Source organism: Notolabrus celidotus, chromosome 13, assembly GCF_009762535.1.
Source record: "Notolabrus celidotus isolate fNotCel1 chromosome 13, fNotCel1.pri, whole genome shotgun sequence".
NCBI classification, from domain to species: Eukaryota; Metazoa; Chordata; class Actinopteri; order Labriformes; family Labridae; genus Notolabrus; species Notolabrus celidotus.
In genome coordinates, this window is record NC_048284.1 from 7854704 (window position 1) to 7878287 (window position 23584).

The 23584-nt window shown below is 41.0% G+C and overlaps 1 protein-coding gene across 1 annotated transcript in view; it reads left to right on the forward strand.

The window, feature by feature from the left end:
- The window catches only part of ryr3 (ryanodine receptor 3), a 176071-nt gene that overhangs the window by 47902 nt on the left and 104585 nt on the right, over positions 1-23584 (forward strand). Inside the window, exons 9-21 of the mRNA XM_034699064.1 lie at positions 1365-1439; positions 3390-3546; positions 5228-5392; positions 10033-10154; positions 10237-10417; positions 11011-11146; positions 14792-14887; positions 15020-15138; positions 17693-17826; positions 18064-18305; positions 20759-20951; positions 21506-21722; positions 23310-23414. Of these exons, the coding sequence (XP_034554955.1) occupies positions 1365-1439; positions 3390-3546; positions 5228-5392; positions 10033-10154; positions 10237-10417; positions 11011-11146; positions 14792-14887; positions 15020-15138; positions 17693-17826; positions 18064-18305; positions 20759-20951; positions 21506-21722; positions 23310-23414 (1942 nt within the window). The remainder of the gene's footprint in view (positions 1-1364; positions 1440-3389; positions 3547-5227; positions 5393-10032; positions 10155-10236; positions 10418-11010; positions 11147-14791; positions 14888-15019; positions 15139-17692; positions 17827-18063; positions 18306-20758; positions 20952-21505; positions 21723-23309; positions 23415-23584) is intronic.

Sequence of the window (23584 nt, forward strand, 5' to 3'; positions counted from 1 at the left end):
AGCTTTCCACAGACAGGCTTTGCACCAAACAGTTTTCTTTGTCTGCAGAATGACTGTAGATTGGAAGACGTGTGTGCTGAATGTATATCTGTTAAAAAGAAAAAACATGTAATCATTTCATTTGAAGCTCCAGAAATCGACCAAGGCCGAGAAATCTCATCAGTTTTTCTCTCCCCCTAGTCACAGGGGTATTTACTTGTGTTTATTTTATACTTTTTTGTGTGTTTTATGTAAGAATTCAGCTCAGAAACTTACTGTCAGTCAATTTCAGAAGTTTTATCTTCATAATCAGACACATTTTTGTTGCAGTTTTTTTCTGCCTTCAGAATGATTACCACAAACAAAAGAAAGAAAAATCAGTATGTAAGGATAAACAATATGTCATCTTTTGATCACTGACTTCACTCCCACAGACAGTGTAAGTAAATGTCTTCAGGAAGTAAGGGATACTGCATTGTTAGCAGGGTAGGCAAGACCCATCTGCTTCACGTACAGGTCTTCTCTCACCCTGTCAGGATTCTTTTTCCCTGCCTGTTGCGGTCGATTTAACTTTTTTTTTTCTTTTGGGGAGGGGCTTTTTTGCCTTTATTAATAGGACAGCTGAAGAGAGACAGGAAACATGGGGAATAGAGAGTGGGAGAAGACATGCAGCAAATGGTCGCAGCTGGGAGTTGAACTGGCAACCTCTGCAAAAAGGCATATAGCCTCTGTATGTGGGGCGCTCAGATGGCTAGGCCACCAGCCCCCATCAATTTAATAAAATAACTGTCCTCATTCAGCTCTTATTGTTCTCTGAGTTTTACGTTTGACACACCTTTAAAAATAAATTAGGGAAATGTCACAACTTTGAACACTGCTGCTATCATCGTCACCGCTCATGGTTTAAGTTTCTTTGTTGCGATCGCTAACCTAAAGTTTCAATCCCCTGCTCTGCTCGTTGCTAGGATTGCTGAAGAGGATACAATATGTAAATATTCATGTTTTTTAGGCTGCCGTTTTGGCATGCTAACCGAAACTAATGTTTACCAATATGAGGCTAACGAAAACTAACGGTTTCACCTCAACTTACGGTCTATGGCGTCAACAAAATGTTGCAGAACTCTTTCCTGCAGATTGATTTGACATGACGTGTGATCAGTTTGCCTCTGGCGTTGTTCATGTCAGTGAAAGTTAATAACCGTCGTCAAGGGGTTTTGACCAATCAGAATCAAGCATCCTACACAGCGGGAAGATCAGTAAGAGAACCGGGTGATGAATGTAGCATTCTGTCAGCAGCAGATACAGTCCAGTTATTTATGTCCTACTGTGACTTCACTGCTTTGGAAATAATAGAACATCCCTGTTTCCTCTCCTTATCCTTTCAGAATAGTCAACTACGAGGCAGGTAAAGGTGCATCAAAGGCCCGCTCACTTTGGAGACTGGAACCTCTCAGGATCAGGTGAGATCACACTCAAACACACACTTGTTGAACCAAAGACATGCTGTAAAGTGCTCCTGACAGGGATGTGTCTCAGACATCCACAGAGGTCTTATTTAAGGGCTGTCTCCTCATAAAGAAGAAGAAGAGCTGCAGCTTTTTCTACAAAAGTCACAGCTCTTGTATTTTATGTTGCATATAAACCTCACCCCCCTCTATCAGAACCGTCATGACCAATTAGTTGGCAAAGACCTTCAGAAGGTGATGCTCAGTTTTTCATCTCTTTCAATACACTTCTCTCTCTCCCCATCCATCAACTTCCCTCTTCTTTCTCTCTCTTTCTCTCTTTAACTGGCCACCCACGCAATTCCCCTCCAGTCACTTTGTCTGACGGCTCTCACTGGGACCGCCTGTCAGAGTCTGTACACTTCGAAACGATGCAGTTGCCTCGATTAATGCACATGTTCTACCTCCCAGTTCAGGGAGAAAATGTGAGTGGTAGTTTCCACATTGCTTCAGCCTAATAGAGAAAGTGAAGCTCTGCTGACACCAGGGAAGTTTCATATTATCTGTGTCTCCGTGGACATTTTCACTCTTATTTCAAAATGTTGTTCCAACTGAAAATATCCGTCCCACACACTGGTGCAACAATTATACCAGTACAATATGCAGAGAGAGGGATATTATTGTGTTATTTTACCCATAAGCAAAGCATAGTGGATGCATAGCAAGGTGGACCAATCTAACAGCACCACCTTTTTAACACCTTCTTCCTCATGAGGTTATAATCATGCATCTGAAGAGAACAGTGGTACACCTTTAAAGTAAATTAACTTTGTGGAGTGTTGGTTTGATTAAAAAGACTATTCAATTCAAGACAATAAGGGATCAGAGGAGGGAGGCAGTGTGAGGGGAATCGGTCTCGGACAGTGGATCCGTCTGTACCTCACAACTATTAATGCCAACTTAACTAGCCTGTTGGTAGCTGGTAGCACAGCAGTAACAGATGGTGCTAGAAAGAGCTACACATCTGCATATAAACTGTTCTCTGCTGAGTGCAGTGGATGTTTTCACACGAAAACACAGTTCCAACCTTTTTGGGAGCCCGCCTCCAAAACCAGGCTGGGTCTAGTGAATCAGTGCAACTTCTGGGTTTAACATTCAAGTAATGGAATGGACTTACTATAAATATGGAAAAATATATCATAGCTTCATTATGTAACCTTGAAAATTATAACACTTTCAATTCAGTTTTTTTTATTAGACTTAAAAGAACATATTCCTTAAATATTAAATACTGTTGAATTGTAAAAAAATTGGCCGTTACGAAAGTCTGTCTTGGCCTGAATAGAAGACAACCCTTGTTTTAAGACATTCCCTTCTTTTCAAGACTCATTTTTAGAGAAAGACTTTTAGAAGCCCAACTCTTGTTTTGATGCAGAAAACTTTTTTTTCTGCTTTTAGTTTCTAAGCTCCAAATACTAAGAATTTGCTACTGCAAAACATTAAGTGGACCACACTAATATCACTAAGACAATTCCAACTTTTAATTTCTGATCTTATTGATTTTGATTATTTTTGCTTCAATACTTAAACCCCTTACTGTTTTTGCTGTTTTAGATTAGATTTAGATTATTGAAATGTATTTTATTGTCAAATGTGTGCCCTTATAACACTTAAATTATGAATTGCATGTTCTATTCTGTTATTTTATTTTATCTTTTTTTTCCCCTCACTGCTACTTCCTATCCTTCTCTAATTATTTATTTTTAATTGCCTGACTTAATCTGTATGTGCTCTATTGTCTGTAACTCAGCACCATTGCAAATGAGTTTTCTCCCTTAATGTGTTTTCCTTGAATTTAAATAAAATAAATGAAATTATTATTTTTTATTGAATTATACTAGAAATGCATTGATTGAAATATCCTAAGTATCCTCAGTTGTTCTGACACCAGTACTCTTTGTTCAGCTGGAGCGGTAGCCACATCCGCTGGGGTCAGGCTTTCCGACTACGCCACCTCTCCACTGGTCATTACCTGGCCCTGACTGAGGAACGAGGACTGGTCCTGCAGGCCACGGAGAAGTCTGACACTACGGCCACTGCCTTCTGCTTCAGACCCTCCAAGGTCAGTACTCACTATTGTTACATAAACATTTATTTATTCTCTTTCTTCATAGGGGGGCTTTTTGCCTTTTATTATATAGGACAGCTGTAGAGAGGCAGGACAGGAGGATTGTAACTGGGAGTCAAACCAATGAGGACTGGCGCCTTTTATGCACCTCAACCACTGAGCCAAAATAACGCCCCTTGAGCAAGGCAGTTGCACCATCTGAAAGCGGCACCAGCTGCTGTTGTAAACAAACGTCCAAGGCAACTTTCCTCATTAAAGAGGTCTCCGAACATCTTCCCCCTGACTGCTTTATCAAAGGCTCTGGAGACGGCTCTGTAAGCTCTTAATGAGCTCATGACTCGCCACAATAAATTGACCTTTTCACAGCTGCTGAGTAGACAGCTTTGTGAATGTTGGAGCAAACATTCGTGTTGTGCACTGGAGTAAAGCGCCACTGGCTGGGATGAAGCCATTTTCAATTAAGAAGTCAAGAGCAGTCCATGTAAACAGAATCAAAAGATTCACTGTGATGCATTGTGGGGGTTTCAGGAGGCTTCTTATGTTCGTCTTTGTTGACTTTCCCCCACAATTATTTATCCCACACTCTGTTTTGAAATCTGCGGGCTCCTCTGTTCCTCTCTTCTAATAGCTGCTACTCTAAAAATAGCCTCAGCGCCCAAAATAACAAGCAGAAACAAGCACATGGCTTATTTAAAATTCTAACTGAAAACAGGTATTTCGGTGAGGTTGTTATGCAATCCTCATAGATGTTGTTTTTCCCTGTCAATTGTGCAGTTTCAACTGAGACGTTGACACAGGATTGCCTCCCTTTTCACAAGGCTGTCACAACATGCTGCAAAACCTTTGATTCCTTATCTTGTTTAAGGTTAAAGAAATGTAGCAATGTTCTTTTCTGGGCTGCTTCAGAGCCTTTGAATGAATCATCCATCTACCAAATGAAGAACCTTGATGAGTCAGTTTAAGAGTTAATCTCACTCATCTATAGGTAACTAGTTTTAATTTGTGAGTATCTCTATTTGTTGCATAGATAATCCAGCAGTGTTTCAGCGTGTTGAAACTGCTCCAATCACATAAACAGCACAGTGCCATGAGTCACCTTCACAGAGTGCCATTGTGTCCCTGTAGATCTCCTTTTATCTACAATAGGTACGCTGTGAAATCATCTTGAGTGCTGCAATTTTTCCAAACTGTCCCACTCCTGACATCACACTGTAATTGCCCTCTGTAATCACTATTCCTGAAGGACCTACCAGCTTTGGGGGATTACTGAGGATTCTTCTAAAAATCAAATATAGATAGAAACTCTTATTTTATGTATATTTCTTAATCTCTTCTTCCTTTGCTCTTTGTTCAAACATCCCGGTGACATTCGGGTCCTGTCTCTCAAAAAGGTCAATGCTTTGGCGTGTTGAACATTGGCATTAATATGCTCCCCGCTGGTTTCTGTCGCCTGCAATTGGCTGCATCACTCTGTCTCTGCTGAGCCCGACATGTAGCAGAGCTAATGAGGCCAGCAGCAATCTCATGGCAGGCCAATGAATGAACTCCCCTCAACCTGCCTCTCTGATTGCATCTAATCATGATACATCTTTCTTTGTCAGAGCATCATTGCTGTGTGTTCTCTGTCTGCATGTGTGGTAATGTGGTGATTTGCCTCTCAATGTCAACACAACAGGAAAAGGGCGACCTGGGCCTAAAGAGGGACATCGAAGGCATGGGAGTCCCAGAGATCAAGTACGGAGACTCCGTCTGCTTCGTCATGCATGTAGCGACGGGACTGTGGCTGTCCTACATGGCACCTGATGCCAAATCATCCCGCCTCGGGCCCCTGAAGAGAAGGGTAAATTGAATGAAAGTGCTCCTCCGCAGATAACAGCTTAACAAATCACAACAGAGGTGACACTAGGGTGGATCATTTCAGGACCTGTTGAGTTTACTTTATTTAATTAGTCCTGTACTCATGAGGAAGACTTTTAATTCATGTTTATGTTGTTTAAAAGAAATCAAATTGATGAGGTAGCTAGGTATGAAGGAAGATGTAGGAATAGCACATTTCCTTTTAGTTCTTAAAGCTCCTGTGATGAGTTTTTAGCTAGTGATGAAACAGACTCAACCTTTATGATACTGATGCCTCCATATGAACTACTTAAGAAAGAAAATCTACAGGAGAGAAAATTGATCTTCCTATACGTACAGGTCTCTATTTTATACGTCTGTCACCGCTGCTGAAGGGTAGGTGTCATATAAGGTGTTTGACAGCGTGGTGCTGAAACAGACTTTTAAACATTTTCCATGACAAACTTTTACTGATGGTTGCATGTTAGACATTTAAAAAAGAGGGATACTTGTTTTTGGTCAGAAAACACTTACACATGCACATACATCAATTCAATGCCTTTATTGTCATTGCAAATTTAAGAGCAGCTCCATCATGACAAGGAATTGGTGCGAAAGACCCAAATGCACAACTCTTTAGGTTTGCAGAAAACAGGCTCTTTATTTGAATACGTAATAAAACAAGGTACTAACAAAAAAATCAAAGGTGCAGGCTAGAAAACTACCACAAAGTAACAAAAGGAAAAACTCAAAACTTGATCCGAAGCAAAAACAAAGAAACAGACTTGACTCTGGAGAAACCGACTGGTGCACATCAATGACCGACAAGGCACAGGACAGGGGAAGACACTGACATTTAAACAGGAGGTAATGGGGCACAGGTGGAAACAATGAGGGTCAGGGACGACAATCACAACAGGAGACACACTAGGACCGGAAGTGATGTTGCCTGAAACGAGAGGCAAGACTGCAGAATAAAAGTGGACATGACAAACATGAAAGACAAGGCTGAAGTAAAAAGTGCAAACTTAACTTAACATAACTGAGGAGACATTACACATCAGTGGTCTAAAAACATGAATAAAACCTTAAGACATTAAAACACAAAAATAAATACATTGCAAAGTGTATTATATACATCCAAGTGAAATGTTGCACTTTGCATTATTTGTAGCACAATCCGACAAAGAGATTAGCAAAGAGATAAATGATCCTGCTTTGTCCACAAGGGTCCGCAAAATTGTCACAACCTCATACTAAGTATGAGTGAGGGTATATATTTGTTTTTTAAGTGTGAAAAGTTTCCTTTGTGATGCATTTACTGGCATACAATGTACATACTTAATGAATCCACATCAGTCAAAGCAAGAGTATGGTGTTGTGGCCATATCATCATATACATTAAAGTCAACTCATTTGTGACTGTTACGCAAAATGATTCAACACAAAATGTAACCTGAAACTCTCAACAGAACTGCTAAAGAAGAGTTTACAATCATCAGAATATTTTTTCATGAAACAACATTTAATTCTAGCCTCAGATTTAGTTCTTCTGCCAACTTGTGATATGTATAATACATCACATACAGCTCTCTCTTCAGTTCTGTTCTTATTCCTATGATTACTCCAGGTTCCTCTGGCCTAGTTACCCCTTGAAGAACATGCCACAGGCTAATCAGATTTAACGTCCGGAAGCAGCTCTTGCATTGCGCTGCTACACAATAATGTACTATCAAGATTCTTATTCAGATTAGTTGATGCTTCATCTAATTTGCAGACATAGAAATTCAGTTTCTGCATTGGTAGAAGCGAAAGCGACGAATTAGCATGACATTTGATAATGATCAGGATTAAATTGATGAATGGATTTAGCATTGGCGTCCAAGTCATCACAAGCATCACAAATCTGCCAACCTGTGTGTTTATGGTGAGATCATGCGTGCCTTCCATAGCTCGACTTCAACGCCTCGAAGTCCATGTTCACAGTAGAAAATCACACCAGCTGGTCGTACTGTATGGCTCTCTAAACACTTAGCTCATCCTGGCACATATTTATTTTTCTCCCTACTTCAAAATCATTGTCTGACATGGATAATCTTGAACCCCCGCCCCCCTCAGCTCCCCTGACACCCACCCTCCCCTGAGACACGATGCAGCAACCCATTTAGACGTGATAATGGGCCATGTGGAGGGTGACAGTTAGTTTTGGGTGAGACAGGGGGGATTAGGGCGGCACATGAACACTGCTCATCGCTGGGCACGCCTCCAGGGACATCAAACGCCACCTTGTGCCGGCGCCAGGCAGTCCCTGCAGCTCTGGCAGCGTGCCAATGCACCTGATATGTTTTAGAGGCGATGGTCAGTTTACATTTAGACCCCCCAGGCCTTCTTGCTTAGGCTGTTGGACTACAGTGAGTCAAGTTTCGCTGAGCTGTAATGGTGTAAACCTCACTCTGCTGGAGACTCCTTAGACACTGTGTTTTTTTTTCATATTACTTGTAGGTCAGTTGCTTTAGAGTATTTGCTTTGAGTTGACCTTTTATATTTGCCAATGCTCAGAGTTTCCCTGAGAACAGGATTAGTTTTTATTTACTCCAATAGCTTTTTAAATGTAAAAAAAAAAATCTATTTTTAATACACACTTTGATCATGTACTGATATAGCTATCGATTTTATTCATAAAGGGCCAAATCAATTCATAATACATAAAATATACAGCCGACTTAGACTGTACTCTCTGTAACACTAATTCCAGAGACTTAACTAAATCCACTTCTGCACCAGCTCTTTGCAACAGTACAACATTTAACGCTCTAAGCCAACTCTTAAAAGAGAATGGAAAATTGTGTATGATTTTACAGAAGTGGTAACTGATAATTGAAGGCTCTGCCTCCCATACTGAAGTTTGAAGTTTTTATTTTATCATTGGGACATGCATGCAATCATATGCCCAGCCTGCATGGGCTTAATCAGAATCAGAATCAGAAATACTTAATTTATCCCGGGGGGATATTCAGTCATTAAAGTTGCTCCTATACACAATAATTAAGAATATCAAATAATATTAATAGAAGAAGTAATTAATAAGATATAAATACAAATACAATGAAAATAATGATAACAAAAGTATGTACAGAAGACAAAATAAGCTATGTAGAAATTAAATGGTTTAAGTCCCTGAAGATCAGGAAGAGGGAACTCTGGTGGTCTGTTTGGAGTCTGGCTATGGCAGCTTTGAGAACATTGGACGCCGTAGTCGGGTTGGCAGAGGGGGGATGTACATAGCTACCAGTATGACATGTGAGAGCTCCCACAGCGCTCTCGGTGCTATCTGGACAGTCTGGAAGCCGTCAATGGAGATGTTGTGATCGGGAATATCCTGATGCAGCCACGTTTCCGTGAAGCACACCATGCTACATTCCCAAAACTCCATCTGACTCCTGGCTAGTCCTGTTAGCCCGTCCATTTTATTAGCCAGAGATTTCACGTTGTCCATAATGAGAGAGGAGAGACACAGCTTCGGTCTCCTCTCCATAAACCTCCGTCTCCTTAAACCAACTCTCCAGATTATTATTATTACAAGACACCATGAATTCGTACAGTCCAGGGTCAGAGCGCTAAGCACAATCATTCCTTGTAAGGGAACTGAGGGAGAAAATTATAACAGAATAAAAGAAAATAATAAAAACAAACATGCACACTACTTTATAAAGGCTATCTTGTCTTCTTTTCCAGGCTTTTGATACAAGTTTGAACACGACAAAATTAAACAACCAATTTAGTTTTTGCACATCAGTCCACCACAATGTTTCAGGCTTTTTGTGGGCAATTTGTTGAAACAATCTTTCTCTGAGGTCATAATAATTTGCAAAAGAAAATGGGACTCTGTTTCCACTTCAGTCAAATCACACATCTCACAGAGTCTGTTTTCTTCTGGGATATTTTTAAATCGACCAACCTCAATGGCCAGAGGAAGAGTACCAGAGCTTAACTGTGCAACCAAAGATCTTTGGCTTCTAGATAAACGAGACGTTACATATAGTTTGGGGATGAAGTTATGCTTGATCTGCACATATGTCCTTAGTTTTGGTTTGGACAGAACATTTTCAAACCATATTACTTCATATTTTATTCAACATGAGCTTAGAGTTGACATCAGAGCACAGATCATTCCTGTAGATATACAACCTGTCCACCTCCTCAAAAATTGAGTAAAGCTCTTTTGTCCATGGAGAGTTATGTATTTTGCACCAAACAAACACCTTCTTATTTATTCTGTTTATCTGACATTTTTATGAGCTGATTCCACAATACTACTTTTGAAGACTTCAAACAGCTCTGTGTTTTAAGAGTGCAGGTACCAGAGGGGTAATGTGAAACTTTGAACCCTTCAACATTCAGTGATGCTTGACCACTAGAAACTTTGTAGCTGAGAAAGAAGACTTTAAATCTTACTCCAGGATTTACAAGGAGCCAAAACAGAGATTCTAATATGGGAGGAATGTCACCTCATCGTTGTTTTGGATCCCTTTTCAAAAGCTTAATTCAACAGAAGAAAATTCAATAATGCTTTGATGTGTGAGTACCTCTGAGGTTTTTTGTTCTAATCAAATGCTTTCTCTTGACGTGACTGCTCCGGTCTAGGCCTGTTTACATTCTGAGGGCCACATGGACGATGGTCTCATCCTGCAGCGCTGTCAGCATGAGGAGTCACGGGCTGCACGCATCATCCGCAACACCACCTTCCTCTTTACCAACTTCATCAAGTAACGACTCAAAATCCCCCACATTCTTGTTTGTTGTATTTTAAGTCGCATAGCTTCATTCTCCCCTGTCCCGTCCCTCTAGGGCTTTGGACAGCACTGTGGATGGTGTGTCCACGGAGGTGGCCGGTTATGTTGAAGAGGTTCTGCAGACACTGAACGACCTGATCGAGTACTTCAAACAGCCCGATTCAGAGCTGGAGCACGAGGAGAAGCAGTGTCTGCTGCGTTCACTCATCAAACGTCAAGACCTCTTCAAAGAGGAGGTGAGAGTTTATATATGAATATTGTTGAACATTTTTTTAATGCTTTTTTTGATGATTTGAAAAGTAGAGGGATATCAAGGAATGATTTGAGGGATTGAGGATGACACATTGATTTGTCATTTTAACTCAACCAATTAGTCAATCTTTATTTATATTGCTTAAATTCACAACAAATGTTATCTCAGGACGCTTTACCAAAAGAGCATAGACAGGGTTGGAAACCATGGAAGAGATAAAAGCCTTTTTAAAGAGATATAAACACTAAGATCAATTAAATAAAGTAACATAGTAAAATAAAAAAGCCATAAAAGCATTTAAAGGAAATAACAACAACAAAGGAGACAATTAATACGCTTTAAAAAGCATTAAAAGCTTGGCAATAAATCAAAGCAATACCATACAAGCTATAAAGGCAATTCAATTAATTAATACTAATAAAAAAGTTGAGGGTGTTAGGGAAAAGCAACTACAGGAATATTTAGAAATAAAAAAGCATAAAAGGCACTAGAAGAGTATTTCTCATCCTCTCAGACTCAGCATATCCTTCCTGTATAACGATGTGAATCACAAGTTTCTCTTGGCCTTCTTCTCAGGGCATGCTGACCCTCCTGTCCAAATGCATCGACCGCATGAACCTCTACGACAGCGCTGCTCACTTTGCAGAGATGGCGGGGGAGGAGGCAGGCGCAGCGTGGAAGGACATTCTTAACCTCCTCTATGAACTCCTGGGTAAGCGGGCCTCAGTGATGGATCATATGAAATATCCACATCTTCAGTCAGCACAGTCAGCTGTCGACCCTGAGTCCACATGAAGTATTAATCTTCCCCAAAGTGTCCCCGCAGACTCCTCGTCCTCTCCTTAAAACTTAACAGCGTAATCTCACCTGTTCCCCCTCTCCTTCTTCCGTCCTTCCTCCTCCACAAACACCCTCCTCCCCGCTCCTGTTTTCCCTCGATGCCACATCTGGAGTTCACAGCTGGTGATGGCCTTTACATGACATTTATTTGTAATTACTTGTGACAAGGGAGTGGAGAGAGAAGCAAAGCTTGTACTCTCCTTTCACAATCTGGCCTGCCTACCATTTAGGTCTCATCCTTCTCTGAGAGCAGTGTGAGCACATTAGGAAGCATTGAGCTGCACATTTGAGAAGATGACGGCGTCATTAGGAAAATGCCAGCCGTCACAGGTGCTGGCATTATCCCGTTCTCTCGGGGGCCTGTGCTGAATCCTAAACTCTAAAGTTATGACCCTGAAAAGTTTTATTTTTTTTCTTCAGTAGTTTGTTTTGCTGTCATCAGAGCTTTCCCATCAACAGCTACCCCTCGGCTCACCTTGACTGCCCTTATATTCATCATCCCCTCCCCAGCATGTACTCGCACATGCACACGTAGTAAACACACACACTCCAAACTCACAAACGTTCTCGTCTGAGTGCACTCCAGCCTTACCCACGGAGGGGTCACCCTCAAGGATGCAGAGCCAGTCCAGTGAAGCAGGTTTTGCATGATGAATTGTGCAGTGGCCTTGTTTACTGTGACCTCCTGCCCTGTCCAAAAGCAGTGTGTCGGTTTTATTGAGAAGAATTACACTTATTCATTATTGTACACCATATCTCCAGGTGGTGACTTACCTGAACAATATATTTAATTGAATCTACCATTAATCAGTTGAACTCAATGTCAGCAAAACAGAACATCACACTGACACATGAGCCAAGATTTATTTTAGAAGTTAGAAGACACCTTTCGATTAAGTTATACAATTTCAAAGGGAAATCCACTTTGGGGCAGCTTTTAGAGTATTCCATTTAAAAGGTGAATAAAAACATATGCAGTCCTTCTGTATTGGGAGATCTTAAAAGATTAAGTAACCAATGGATGGTGTACAAAAGTTCATAGTGACTTAGTGAGGATTTGAAAGGTAGTGCCAAAGCTTTGGTAGTTATTGAATAACAAAGTTTGATAGCTTTCTCTACCAGACTGCAAGGATGTCACAAACCATGTGTTATATGAAGGTTTTACTGCAGAACAGCTCTGCAATCCTAAGAGGATTGACATTCTATTACCTCTGTAAAGAACAGTAATTTGACTTTAAGTTTGGAGTCAAAAGTTGAGCATGGGTCTTGAACAAACAGTACATTTCACTTGAAGTGAATAAAGGAGCAACTGCAGACTGGAAAAAGCTGCAATTCCTCAAGGGGCCGCTTAAGGCTGGCATCAAAACCTAAGAGAACTCCATGAATCTTTATTTATATAGCGCCATATCACAACAAAGATGCTTTTACAAACAGAGCAGGTCTAGACTGTACTCTTATTCTTTTAACAAAGACCCAACATCAAGACAGGATAAGATCCAGTCCCATTTTACAGACAGGACTCAGTCTGATCTCATCTTAATCCACCATGAGCAGAGCACTTTGCAGCATTTAGGAAGTTACAGTGGCAAGGACAAACTTCCTTTAACAGGCAGAAACCTCAAGCAGGACCAGACTCATGTTAGATACACATCTGCTGAGACCGAGTTGACGTTGGAAAGAAGGATAGAGAGAGATTAAGAGAGAGATATGGTAGAGTGATAGTGCTGACAACAAAAATACAGCCTGGCACAGAACCAGAAGCTATGAGCTCTCCATATTTTTGCATAACTATGGGCGTGGCTGAGATGATTGACAGGCAGCGCATCGTAACTTGAAGCCCACGTCAGCTCCACCTCTTTACTTGTGTTTAGGTTGATGAGAAGTTAGGTTGAGTCAACATTCTGACACAACAACAGCTATTATTGAGCTCTATGATGGCTCTTCTGAAACCAGTGGGACTGCCTCCATATTTTCTAGTAAATGGTAAGAGCTCATATGAAAGTGCCCTTTTACATCAGAATGAGACATGTTTACTGCCTGGTATCAAAACTGTTCAGTCACTTCAGTGTATTTCTTTATTCCTTTTTTTTTTTTTTTTAATACATGTTTTTGGGCTTTTTTGCCTTTATTGGGTTGGACAGTTGAAGAGAGACAGGAAATGTGGGGAGTAGAGAGTGGGGGAAGACATGCAGGAAATGGTCTACTGGGACCTCTGCGACGAGGACTATAGCCTCTATACCTGGGACGCTTAGACCGCTAGGCCACCAGCGCCCCCTTTATTCCTACTTAAGGGCATGGCTGACTTGATTGACAGCTCGGCACCCTGTAGCTGTTAGAGGAAAGGCTGAAGGCCCGCCTCTTTACATCACACTAGCTCGGACAAAGTTAGGTTGAGTTCAGCATTTCCAATATGGCACCCACCGACGTCAAAACAAGGCTTCAGAAACGGATGGGTGATGTCATGGATACTACGTCCAGTTTTTATACAGTCTATGGTTTAAGTGAAGGCCTGCCATCAATGGTAAGGAAGGACATTAACATAAAATTCTCCTTGTTGTGAGTTATAAAAAAGAAAGATATGACAAAAAGTAGAAGAGACTCTTCAGAAGCAGTGAAGACATTTTTTTCATGTGCAAAAAAATGAAGCAGTTGACAAAAAGCATTGTTTGCTCATGTGGTAAGCATAAAGAGATGGAGGAGTTGATCCTGGATTCAACACTAAACCTGTTATACAACTGTTGTCTCTCATTGAAATGTCTCTGCTCATGTTTTAATGAACTCCTCAGTCCTCTCTTCTTCATTTAAGACTTGCTTCATCTATGTCGTTTAGAACAAAGTGAAATCCTGATTTTATCTTTATTTGAAGTCTGTAGTCTACGTACCCTCTGGTCCTTCCTCCTCTGCCTCCGACTTTTAATTTCATATTCTCTGTCCTTGCATGGTGATGCGTCTCTGTCCATGTGTTCACTTTGAATGATAGCTTTCCTGAAAAGATGGAATTAAAGGAGATTAGACACCCATCAGTATTCCATCGGCACAAAGTGCTGTTAAATCGTTTCACGGGCATTATCAGTCTAGTGTCCCTGAATCCTAATGGTGAAAAATGAGACAGTAAAGTAATAAGAAGACTTCCTAATGTCACCATGGCGGAAGAGAGAGAGAGCGAGAGAAAGAGGGCGCATGGGAACACACCTTCACTTTTCAGAGAGCTTTAGAGCTCCTGAATCCACAGTGGCCTGAAAAAGGTTTTTCTATCACAAAGACTTCATAATAGAAGGTGTCAGAGCTGGTCTCGCAGATTTAATGCATTTTAATATCTACCAAGGGTGTCAGGCTGCGACTTTGTGTTCATGGAAAAATGGTGGAGTGTTTTTCTATTAAAGGTCACACTGTCTGCAACAGCTTCTCATCTAAAAGTCTGCTGCTGGGATCTAATCGTCACCACATTATTCATGTGTTTCACTAAACCCTGTGTGTATCTTACCTGAACCTCCTGAATTCTCTGTCCTATCCTCAGCCGCGCTGATTCGTGGGAACAGGAACAACTGCACCCAGTTTTCCCGCAAATTGGATTGGCTGGTCAGCAAACTGGAGAGACTGGAATCTTCATCAGGTATTGAGGATGCTTATTTTTTTCAAATCTTCATTTCCCAAAGTCTCATAGCTGTCAGGAAAGAAGTTCTTCTAGTCTTCAAACGCGGTCCGCAAAGTTTAGATTTGATGCATCTTTGTTCTGCCCTCTCAGGGATCCTGGAAGTCCTCCACTGTATCTTGGTAGAAAGTCCTGAGGCTCTGAACATCATTCAGAAAAGTCACATTAAATCCATTATCTCTCTGCTGTACAAGCACGGACGCAACCACAAGGTGAGTGCAGATACATGAGCAGTATCCTTAAGATTAGCCAAGGATGTTTTCACCTGAGTAGTGACACAGCTCCTGGTGTTCTAGGACTTTGCTTTGACCCAGTGTTACACTGTCAGCATTAAAAACAATAACTATCCTCTCAAGAACAAAACACGTCAGAAATAATGTGTTGGATGGATGAAAAATGAAGATAGAACTCTGCTTTGTCAAGACATACTTATTTAGAATGTTGATTTTGGCCTGAGAGTTTCTTAACACTTAGCTTAGATCAGTGCGTTACTCTGAATACTAATGTTAAAGTGTTAGATTCATAGTCCATGTAAAAAGATTGAGAGCACAACTTCATCTGTCAATGAAGCCTAAACATTTCAAGCTCCCCTGGTGACTGGCTGCAGTATAGGTCATAAGGCCCGCCTCCTCCGTGTTAATAGATGGAACTTGGTTTAAACAAGCGGCAACCTCCGGTCTAAAAATATGAGTCCAATGCGGAAGTGTTAAAAGCTGCAGTTCATCGAGGATCCGCTTGAGGCTGGCTCCGGAAGTACCGGAAGTCACATACACATGAATGGGAAAAAGACGATCTTTGCCGCATTAATAAACATGTTTACAGCCTGGTACAAAAGATGAGTGTAGTCTGAATAGCTCATTTCTCGATGTCCTCTCACTGTGAGGGGGGTGAATTTTTTTCTAATTCGGCAATTTCGAAGTTATTGAGATTACTAGTCTTCCAATGAGAGGCACAGCTACCTGCAGGAACACTGCAGCTGTTGGCTAGGAGGCTCAAAGCCCGCCTCTTTACGTCACACTGGCTCGACAGAAGCAATATGGCTGCGGCTCCCGATTGGCTTCAAAACAGCGTTCAGGAACAGATGGGTGACGTCACGGATACTACGTCCATATTTTTTACAGTCTATGGGGTCAAACTAGAATATTTAAATACGCATCAAATACTTTTTTCTCAAACATGCTGTCTGTCACATCAGTTAGTTCTACTTCTGTGTAACTATATGCAACTGTGAGGAGAAGCCTACCTTTTTTATTTTTTATTTGATGCTAAAAGGAGGGATAGTGATGTCATGATTGACAGCTCTGTTGACAAATGGGGACTCCTGCAGCGTTCTTTACCTGATTATCAGAGTAGAGGAGGAGAAGGGAGAAAAACACAACACACACTAACACAAGAGTCATTGAACTTTCCATAACTGTGAGTGTCAGCTTCAATTCAACACAAAAACCTGTCCTGCTGTGGACTGCACCCACCTGAGAGAGGTTTTGGTAAATAGAAAGGGGTGTGACGTCAATCCAGCTGCTCCATCAGCTGGATCGCTTCTGTTCATGACTTGGCTCCAAAATACTTCACCAGCACAATAAGTCAGTGCCCAATGCAGAGGTATTTTGGCCTCATTTTTTAATATGAGAGGAGATGGAGGGGCGGCGGCCATATTTGTAACCAGTCAATGGTTAGAATGCTTCTTATGAACAACAGGATGTATGTATGCTATGCCCGTTTCCTGCTCTTTCCACTGTCCTCTCCTTTCTAAATAAGGATGTAAAAGCCTCAAAATTATAACTAAAAAAATCAAAAACACTTTAGTCACCATGCAATGCTTTCATATAATAAGATAACATAATTCCATTTAGTATTTATAGCAGGCTATATGATATTAGTATGACTTAAAGCACAGTTTCAGCTGAGAGTAATGTATTTGTCAGTCCAGAAGTTTGGGGTCCAACATTTAAATTGGATCTTTATAAATGCGTGACAAGGCACGCTGCATATTACAATGCTGTCTTCATGATATGTTATCCTGAAGGAGTTAAATATCAGCTATGTCCAGCCGAAGAATACAGATATCCTAATCAAAGTGCTGGTTATTCCAGATTTTTTGTCCCACATCTCATTTGATTGGAATTTTGCTTTTAATTTTTCTCTACTTTCATTCTTGTGTGAACTCATCCTGAACAAAAATTGACTCAGGGCTTCACTCTAACTCTGAGGAGAGGGTCTTATTTTAATTCGGGCTCTTAATCCTTTCTTGTTTTTCTTTACTGGGCATCAACAACAATATCCAAAGCCAAACCAAACCCAGTGAGTGTCCAGGTATGTGATTCTTAAAAAGAACTCACATCAGTTAATAAAACCTGGATCTCTTTTAAACTAGTCAAAACTGAAAGTAAGACGTCTTTGTTAGAGCTGTGATTGATATATGACGTTATTCCAGCTATGTGTTTTACATGCAGTCCTGAAATGCCTCTGCCTCTTAATATTTACCCTCTAAATTGTACCTGGTATGAAAGGGCATCCTTGTAAACAACAGCTGTTGATCATGAGTGGCGGGTGGGAGTTGAGGGCCTTGTTGACTGGAGCACCCTTTTGGGAGAGTGTGCATATGCTTTGTGCTCTGCAGCCTGCAGAGAATCTGACTGAAAAACTGATTATCCAACAGTGCTGGACTTTTGAATGAGGGAGTGTGATGTTTACACGTTTGAGCAAATAAAAGAACAATAAAAATACACTATAGTGGAGTTATGTCCTTTTTGTCCTTTCTGTTAGATTCTGGATGTCCTGTGTTCCCTTTGTGTTTGTAACGGGGTGGCAGTGAGAGCCAATCAGAATCTGATCTGTGACAACCTGCTTCCCAAGAGGGACCTGCTGCTCCAGACTCGACTGGTTAATGATGTTCAGAGGTAAAGAAAGAGAAAAGCTTCCTCATGCTTCTGCTTATTCAAATCTTTGTGGATTCAAATGTTTTATTGAAGTTGTCTTAAGAGCTGGTTCATGTTTGATATAGATATTGTAACTTAATGTACCATAATCAAGAATACTCACCCAGCAGCCAGCTGATGTTTGGGATGGGTTTGTTGGGATAAACTTTGGGGTTACTGGTGCCTCATATAAGCTTCTTCCTCTCTTTTCCCCTCCAGTATAAGGCCCAACATCTTCCTGGGCGTGGCAGAGGGTTCAGCTCAGTATAAGAAGTGGTATTTCGAGCTGGTGATCGACCAAGTGGACCACTTTGTAACCGGAGAGCCGACCCACCTGAGGGTTGGCTGGGCCAACACTAAAGGCTATGCTCCGTACCCCGGAGGAGGAGAGGGCTGGGGCGGCAACGGTGTGGGAGACGACCTCTACTCCTACAGCTTTGATGGACTTCATCTCTGGTCAGGTAGGAATGAACAAAACCTAAACTATTAACAAACTGTATCTGACTGTGAATGAGAAGTCCTGCTGTTAACCTGTTCAAATATTTAGTGTTACTTCAACTTTCATGGAGTGATCAAGGTGAGGGTGTGTCTTGTTGCTTTAACTCAACCCTCAGGCACTACAAAAGCCCTACAGCTCCTCGTTATGTCTGCTGATTTACCACATGAACACAATATTATCTGATAAAGTTTTAACTTTTATGTTTAATCTACATAATAAATTGTATTTTTCAGTACTGTGTCACTGCTTTGGAGTGAAAAAAGGAAGATAGGTTGTTATTTGGAGCATCAATCCAAGTGTAATCAGTGCCTTTTAATCAGAATGATGTAGTTTGTGTATGCCTCTGTTACCCTCCGGATTAATCTGATGGAACAGCTTCCACATAATCCTGATTATAAAGATTAGCTGAGCTTTTGAGTGTGAAACTTTTAGGAAATCACGACTTAGAATTTCCACTGTTCCTCTGACTCATTATTTTGGAGTAGTTGGAGACTTATGATAATAATAATTATTGAGAGGACTTGTGTAGGGCTTTTCTAAGTACTCAAGTGCGAAAAATACAAATAAAATACAAAAAAACAGAGGTGGGGAGGGAGTAGAGGTCATGTGTTGTAGGCTTCTTTGAACAGGTAGGTTTTGAGTGGATTTTTAAATAAAAGAAGTGAGTCAGAGTTGCAGATGTTTGGGGGGAGAGAGTTCCAGAGAGTTGGGGCAGCGATGGAAAAGGATCTGATTTGGGGCTAAAACCATAACCTTTTCAAGCAGGTACTTAAAGGTACAACTTGAAAAATGTTGGCTCTTTTTCAATTTTCTTGTGTAGCAAAGCAGCAAATACTCATCTTTTACAAGTCAATGTGAGTACCAACCAGTAGGCAAGGCAAGTTTATTTATAAAGCAGCATTCATACAAAGAGCAATTCAAAGTGCTGTGCAGAGTTAAGAACAAAACAAAAACCAGGACGGTAGCAATCAACAAAAACACACTGCAAACACTTCTCTCTCTCTCTCTCTCTCTCTCTCTCTCTCTCTCTCTCTCTCTCCTTCTCTCTCTCTCTCTCTCTCTCTCTCTCTCTCTCTCTCTCTCTCTCTCTCTCTCTCTCTCTCTCTCTCTCTGCACTACTTATATAACTTAACTTACATAGTAAATAGTGTTGTGTCGTATTATTTATTTAAATTAGGAGGGATTAAGATTCATGGCTCTTTGAATGGACATAAACCTCTTGGTAATTCTGTTGTAGCCAGACGTTAGTGTTGCATGACTTCCAGTCAAGACTTCCTTTTCTGTGCGACATGCACACCTGAAAACACACAGCATCACTTCTTGGTAGATAACATAGCCTAGAGGAAAATCCATTCATCTGTTTCTGGTGTGGTTCAACAGTAGATAGTAAATTACACAGAGGCTTCATGCTGGCTAAGTTGTAAGAGCCTGAGAATGATCCTATTTTGATTGACTTGCAATGAAGGGTTTTCTGTTTTTTGGTATTTTATTTCTATATAGCATTCACAGTTTTTCTTTGTAATGTTTGTTGAATTTTTAGTTTTGTATTTTATGTATATTTTGTATGTTATGTTTTGTTGTATGTAGACCCCAGGAAGAGTAGCTGCTGCGTTAGTGGCAGCTAATGGGGATCTGAATAAAGAAAGAAAGAAAGAAAGAAAGAAAGAAAGAAAGAAAGAAAGAAAGAAAGAGAGAGAGAGAGGGGTCTTTAGTCTGATCAAATAACAACATCATGATGTAGAAGTGCGAGCTTAGTCAGGTTTCTACTCAAGAAGAAACGAAAAACAACTTTTGATTGGTTTTGTGTTGAATGGAGGTCAGATTGATAAATTCTGATGTATTACAGGGGATCCAGAAATCTGAACACTGATAGCCTCTGTCACTAAAGTTTAAATGTTTTATCTACAATGGATTGTTAGTTGCACTTCCCTCAAGTTATCTGTTTTAAGAGATAAATACATCCACGTCAGATGACCACAGATGGGAGTTTATTGGTCAGCTCTCACATTGATTTAACTCTCCTCCATGCTAGCTCCACCTTAGACCTTTCCTAATAACTTCGATCACACTTAGCTAAGCTCTAAGCTAAAGAACAGCTGATTGCACACATTCAGGAAGTTCCCCGCCTGCATCAGAGGAAATAACTCGTCAGCTTGGTGCTTTGGGGCTTTATGTCCTTTGAATGCCCTCTCTTCCCTGCGCTCTTCTTAACAGCATAGCATCTATTCCACCTCTACTTCCTTCCAAATCTGCTAAAACACCCAACACCTCCCCTCATCCATTTCATGTCACCCCCTCCTGAAGCGCTCATCACCCATCTCTCCCCCTTCTTCATCCTGCCCTACATTCACAATGACTTTGCAGCCGTAACAACCATCCATCCTCCTTCTCTGTCTCTCACCCTGTGTTGTCTAGGCCGCATCCCAAGGGCCGTGGCCTCCATTAACCAGCACCTGCTGAACTCAGACGATGTGGTCAGCTGCTGTCTGGATCTGGGCGCTCCCAGCATGTCCTTCAGGATCAACGGGCAGCCTGTCCAGGGCATGTTTGAGGACTTTAACACAGAGGGATTCTTCTTCCCTGTCGTCAGCTTCTCTGCAGGTGTCAAGTAAGGCTCTGAATCCATAATCAGGAAATGAGATGAGGAATCGTTCCCAGATGATGGGGCTTGCTTTATTTTTCACTCTGGGTGTTTTTGAACTTGAGATGCAATTAGCACTCTCAGCCTGTGAGTGCTTGATGAAGTAATGACGGAGGTTTTAAATTAAAAGTTTGCAGAATTGGCCGCCTGTCACGGATCAACAAAAGCTTTTTTCAGCATAAATCTTGTGCATTTCATCAAAGTTAAAGATCATCTTTAACTTTTAATTACTCAGATACTCAGTGTTTGTGAGTGCTGAATGAGTTTCTGGCACAATGATTTATGAGGAGGTGGATAATCTCTGCCTTTGAGGGATTTTACTATCCGCTGCAGCGCTGCTATTAGGCACAGTCTGAGGTGTGCAGTCTGTTTGCTGAATCATATTTAACTGAAAAGCTGCATCTTTCGAAATTCATCATAAAAGTATGTAAGAAATATCTCTTAAAATACCCCCGGTGAGTTTAAAAAGTCAGAATGTCATTACGTAACGTCATTCAGGCTTATGCAACGTCTCATCTCAGGGTTCGTTTCCTGTTGGGTGGACGTCATGGAGATTTCAAGTTCCTGCCTCCCGCTGGTTACTCTCCGTGCTACGAGGCGCTGCTCCCTAAAGAGAAGATGCACGTGGAGCCTGTGAAGGAGTACAAGAGGGACCACGAGGGGGTTAGGGACCTGCTGGGATCCACCCAGTTCCTGTCTCAGGCCTCCTACATTCCCACTCCTGTTGACACCAGCCAGGTAAGGAAAGGGTACCAGCAGGGACCTAGAAATGCACCTAAAAACCATGTGAAAGGTATTTGATGTGTTTATGAATTAATATGTATTTAAAAGAAGAGCATGTAATTTATTTTTTACAGGTAGCATCTTTTGGTGGAAAATGATTCTAGTGTTTTGAATAAAATAAAGGAAAAAAAACTTGAATTGAGCCTTTACCAGAAATGTTTAAATGAACGGGATCATATTGAACAAGGATTAGTTGGTATAAAAAGAAACACATAGCCTAAATAGTAAGCATCTGCAGGGGTGCTGTTGGCCTAGTGGTCTAAGCGTGTGCCCCATATACAGAGGCTTTCTTCCTCGTCGCAGAGGTCGGAGGTTTGATTCCTGCCTAGGGTTGCAAAATTCTGGGAATTTTCAAAGTTGGAAACTTTCCATGGGAATAAATGTGAATAAACAAGGAATTTACTAAATTGAAGGTTGGCTCTTAATAGGGAACTTAAATATAGTTAATATCTTTGCTATTCCTCAATCACATGCACATAGCACACTGCTTACTACAGGGCTACTGAGACCGCGCCCCCCACTGTGCATTCCTCCATCACATGCACAAGGATTTCCAGAATCCTGCAGAGGCTAGGCTTGAGAAGCTTGAGGGAAGATGCTTTTTTATTTGCATGTTGAATGGGACTTGGGTGAATGTTGGAGGGAGAGGGACTATTTTTATTTAACTTTGTTGGGATTGCATTTTTGTTCATTTTTGAATGGGTTGGGTTGGGGGGTTGAGTAATATTTAAATCAACATTCATGATTTTGTTCTTCAATGAAATCATTGATTGTTTAATCAAATATTTAACACTTGATAAAGTTCTACTTACAAATAAATCTGTTTAAATTGTATTAGTTTGAATGGATGTCTGCTTATAACAAAGCACATATTTATGCTTGGATATGATACCTTTCCATTAAATTACCCTCAATTCCCAGTTAATTCCCATGGAAAGTTTCCAATTTTGGAATATTTCCAAAGTTTCCCAGCTTAACTTCCCATCCAATTTTCAACACCTTTGCAACCCTATTCCTGCCTCAGCCATTTACTGCATGTCTTCCCCTACTCTCTACTCCCCAAGTTTTCTGTCTCTCTTCTGCTGTCCTGTCAATTGAATGCGAAAATGCCCCAAAAAATAGCTTTAAAAAAAAAAAAAATAGTAATCATCTGCATCCAACACTGCTGTCTTTAAGCTATTGTAGGTTTCCAGCTTGTTAAAGGGATTGTTAGGAAAGTAAAAGAAGTCCTGAGTTTGTGAAGCCTTCAGGTGGTTACATGAATCGCTCATTTGAGTTCAATTCAGTTAGCGCTACACACCTTTCATATAACACTCAGTGGACCCTGAAGCACAAATGCAAAATAAAATCACACTTGCTACCTCAGTGAAACAAAGACAAAATAAAGTGAAAGTTTCTCCAATCCCCAGGAATCTAAGAAACGCAGAGTCAGGAGTAAAAAAAGAACAAAAAAAAAAACAACGAGCAGCGTTTTCATTTGTTGGCCCTGTGGCATCTTTTTATCATCTCACTGTACCATCTGCTTCCCCTCTCCCTCTGCAGATTGCTCTTCCCCCTCACCTGGACAACGTCCGGGACAAGCTGGCAGAAAACATCCACGAACTGTGGGGGATGAACAAGATCGAGCTGGGTTGGACTTATGGCAAGGTAAAGCTGCTCCCCGTCGTAACATTTCACACACAGTGCGGAGGTGTTTGGATACACCCAAAGGTCAACTGAGGCCGTCCAGCATTAAATGCATGTTAAAGGCCCATTTAGGCTTGTGTCCTCTGAAGTAGAAGACTGCAGTTTGGAACAGCTTTGGTTTACTGCCCTGT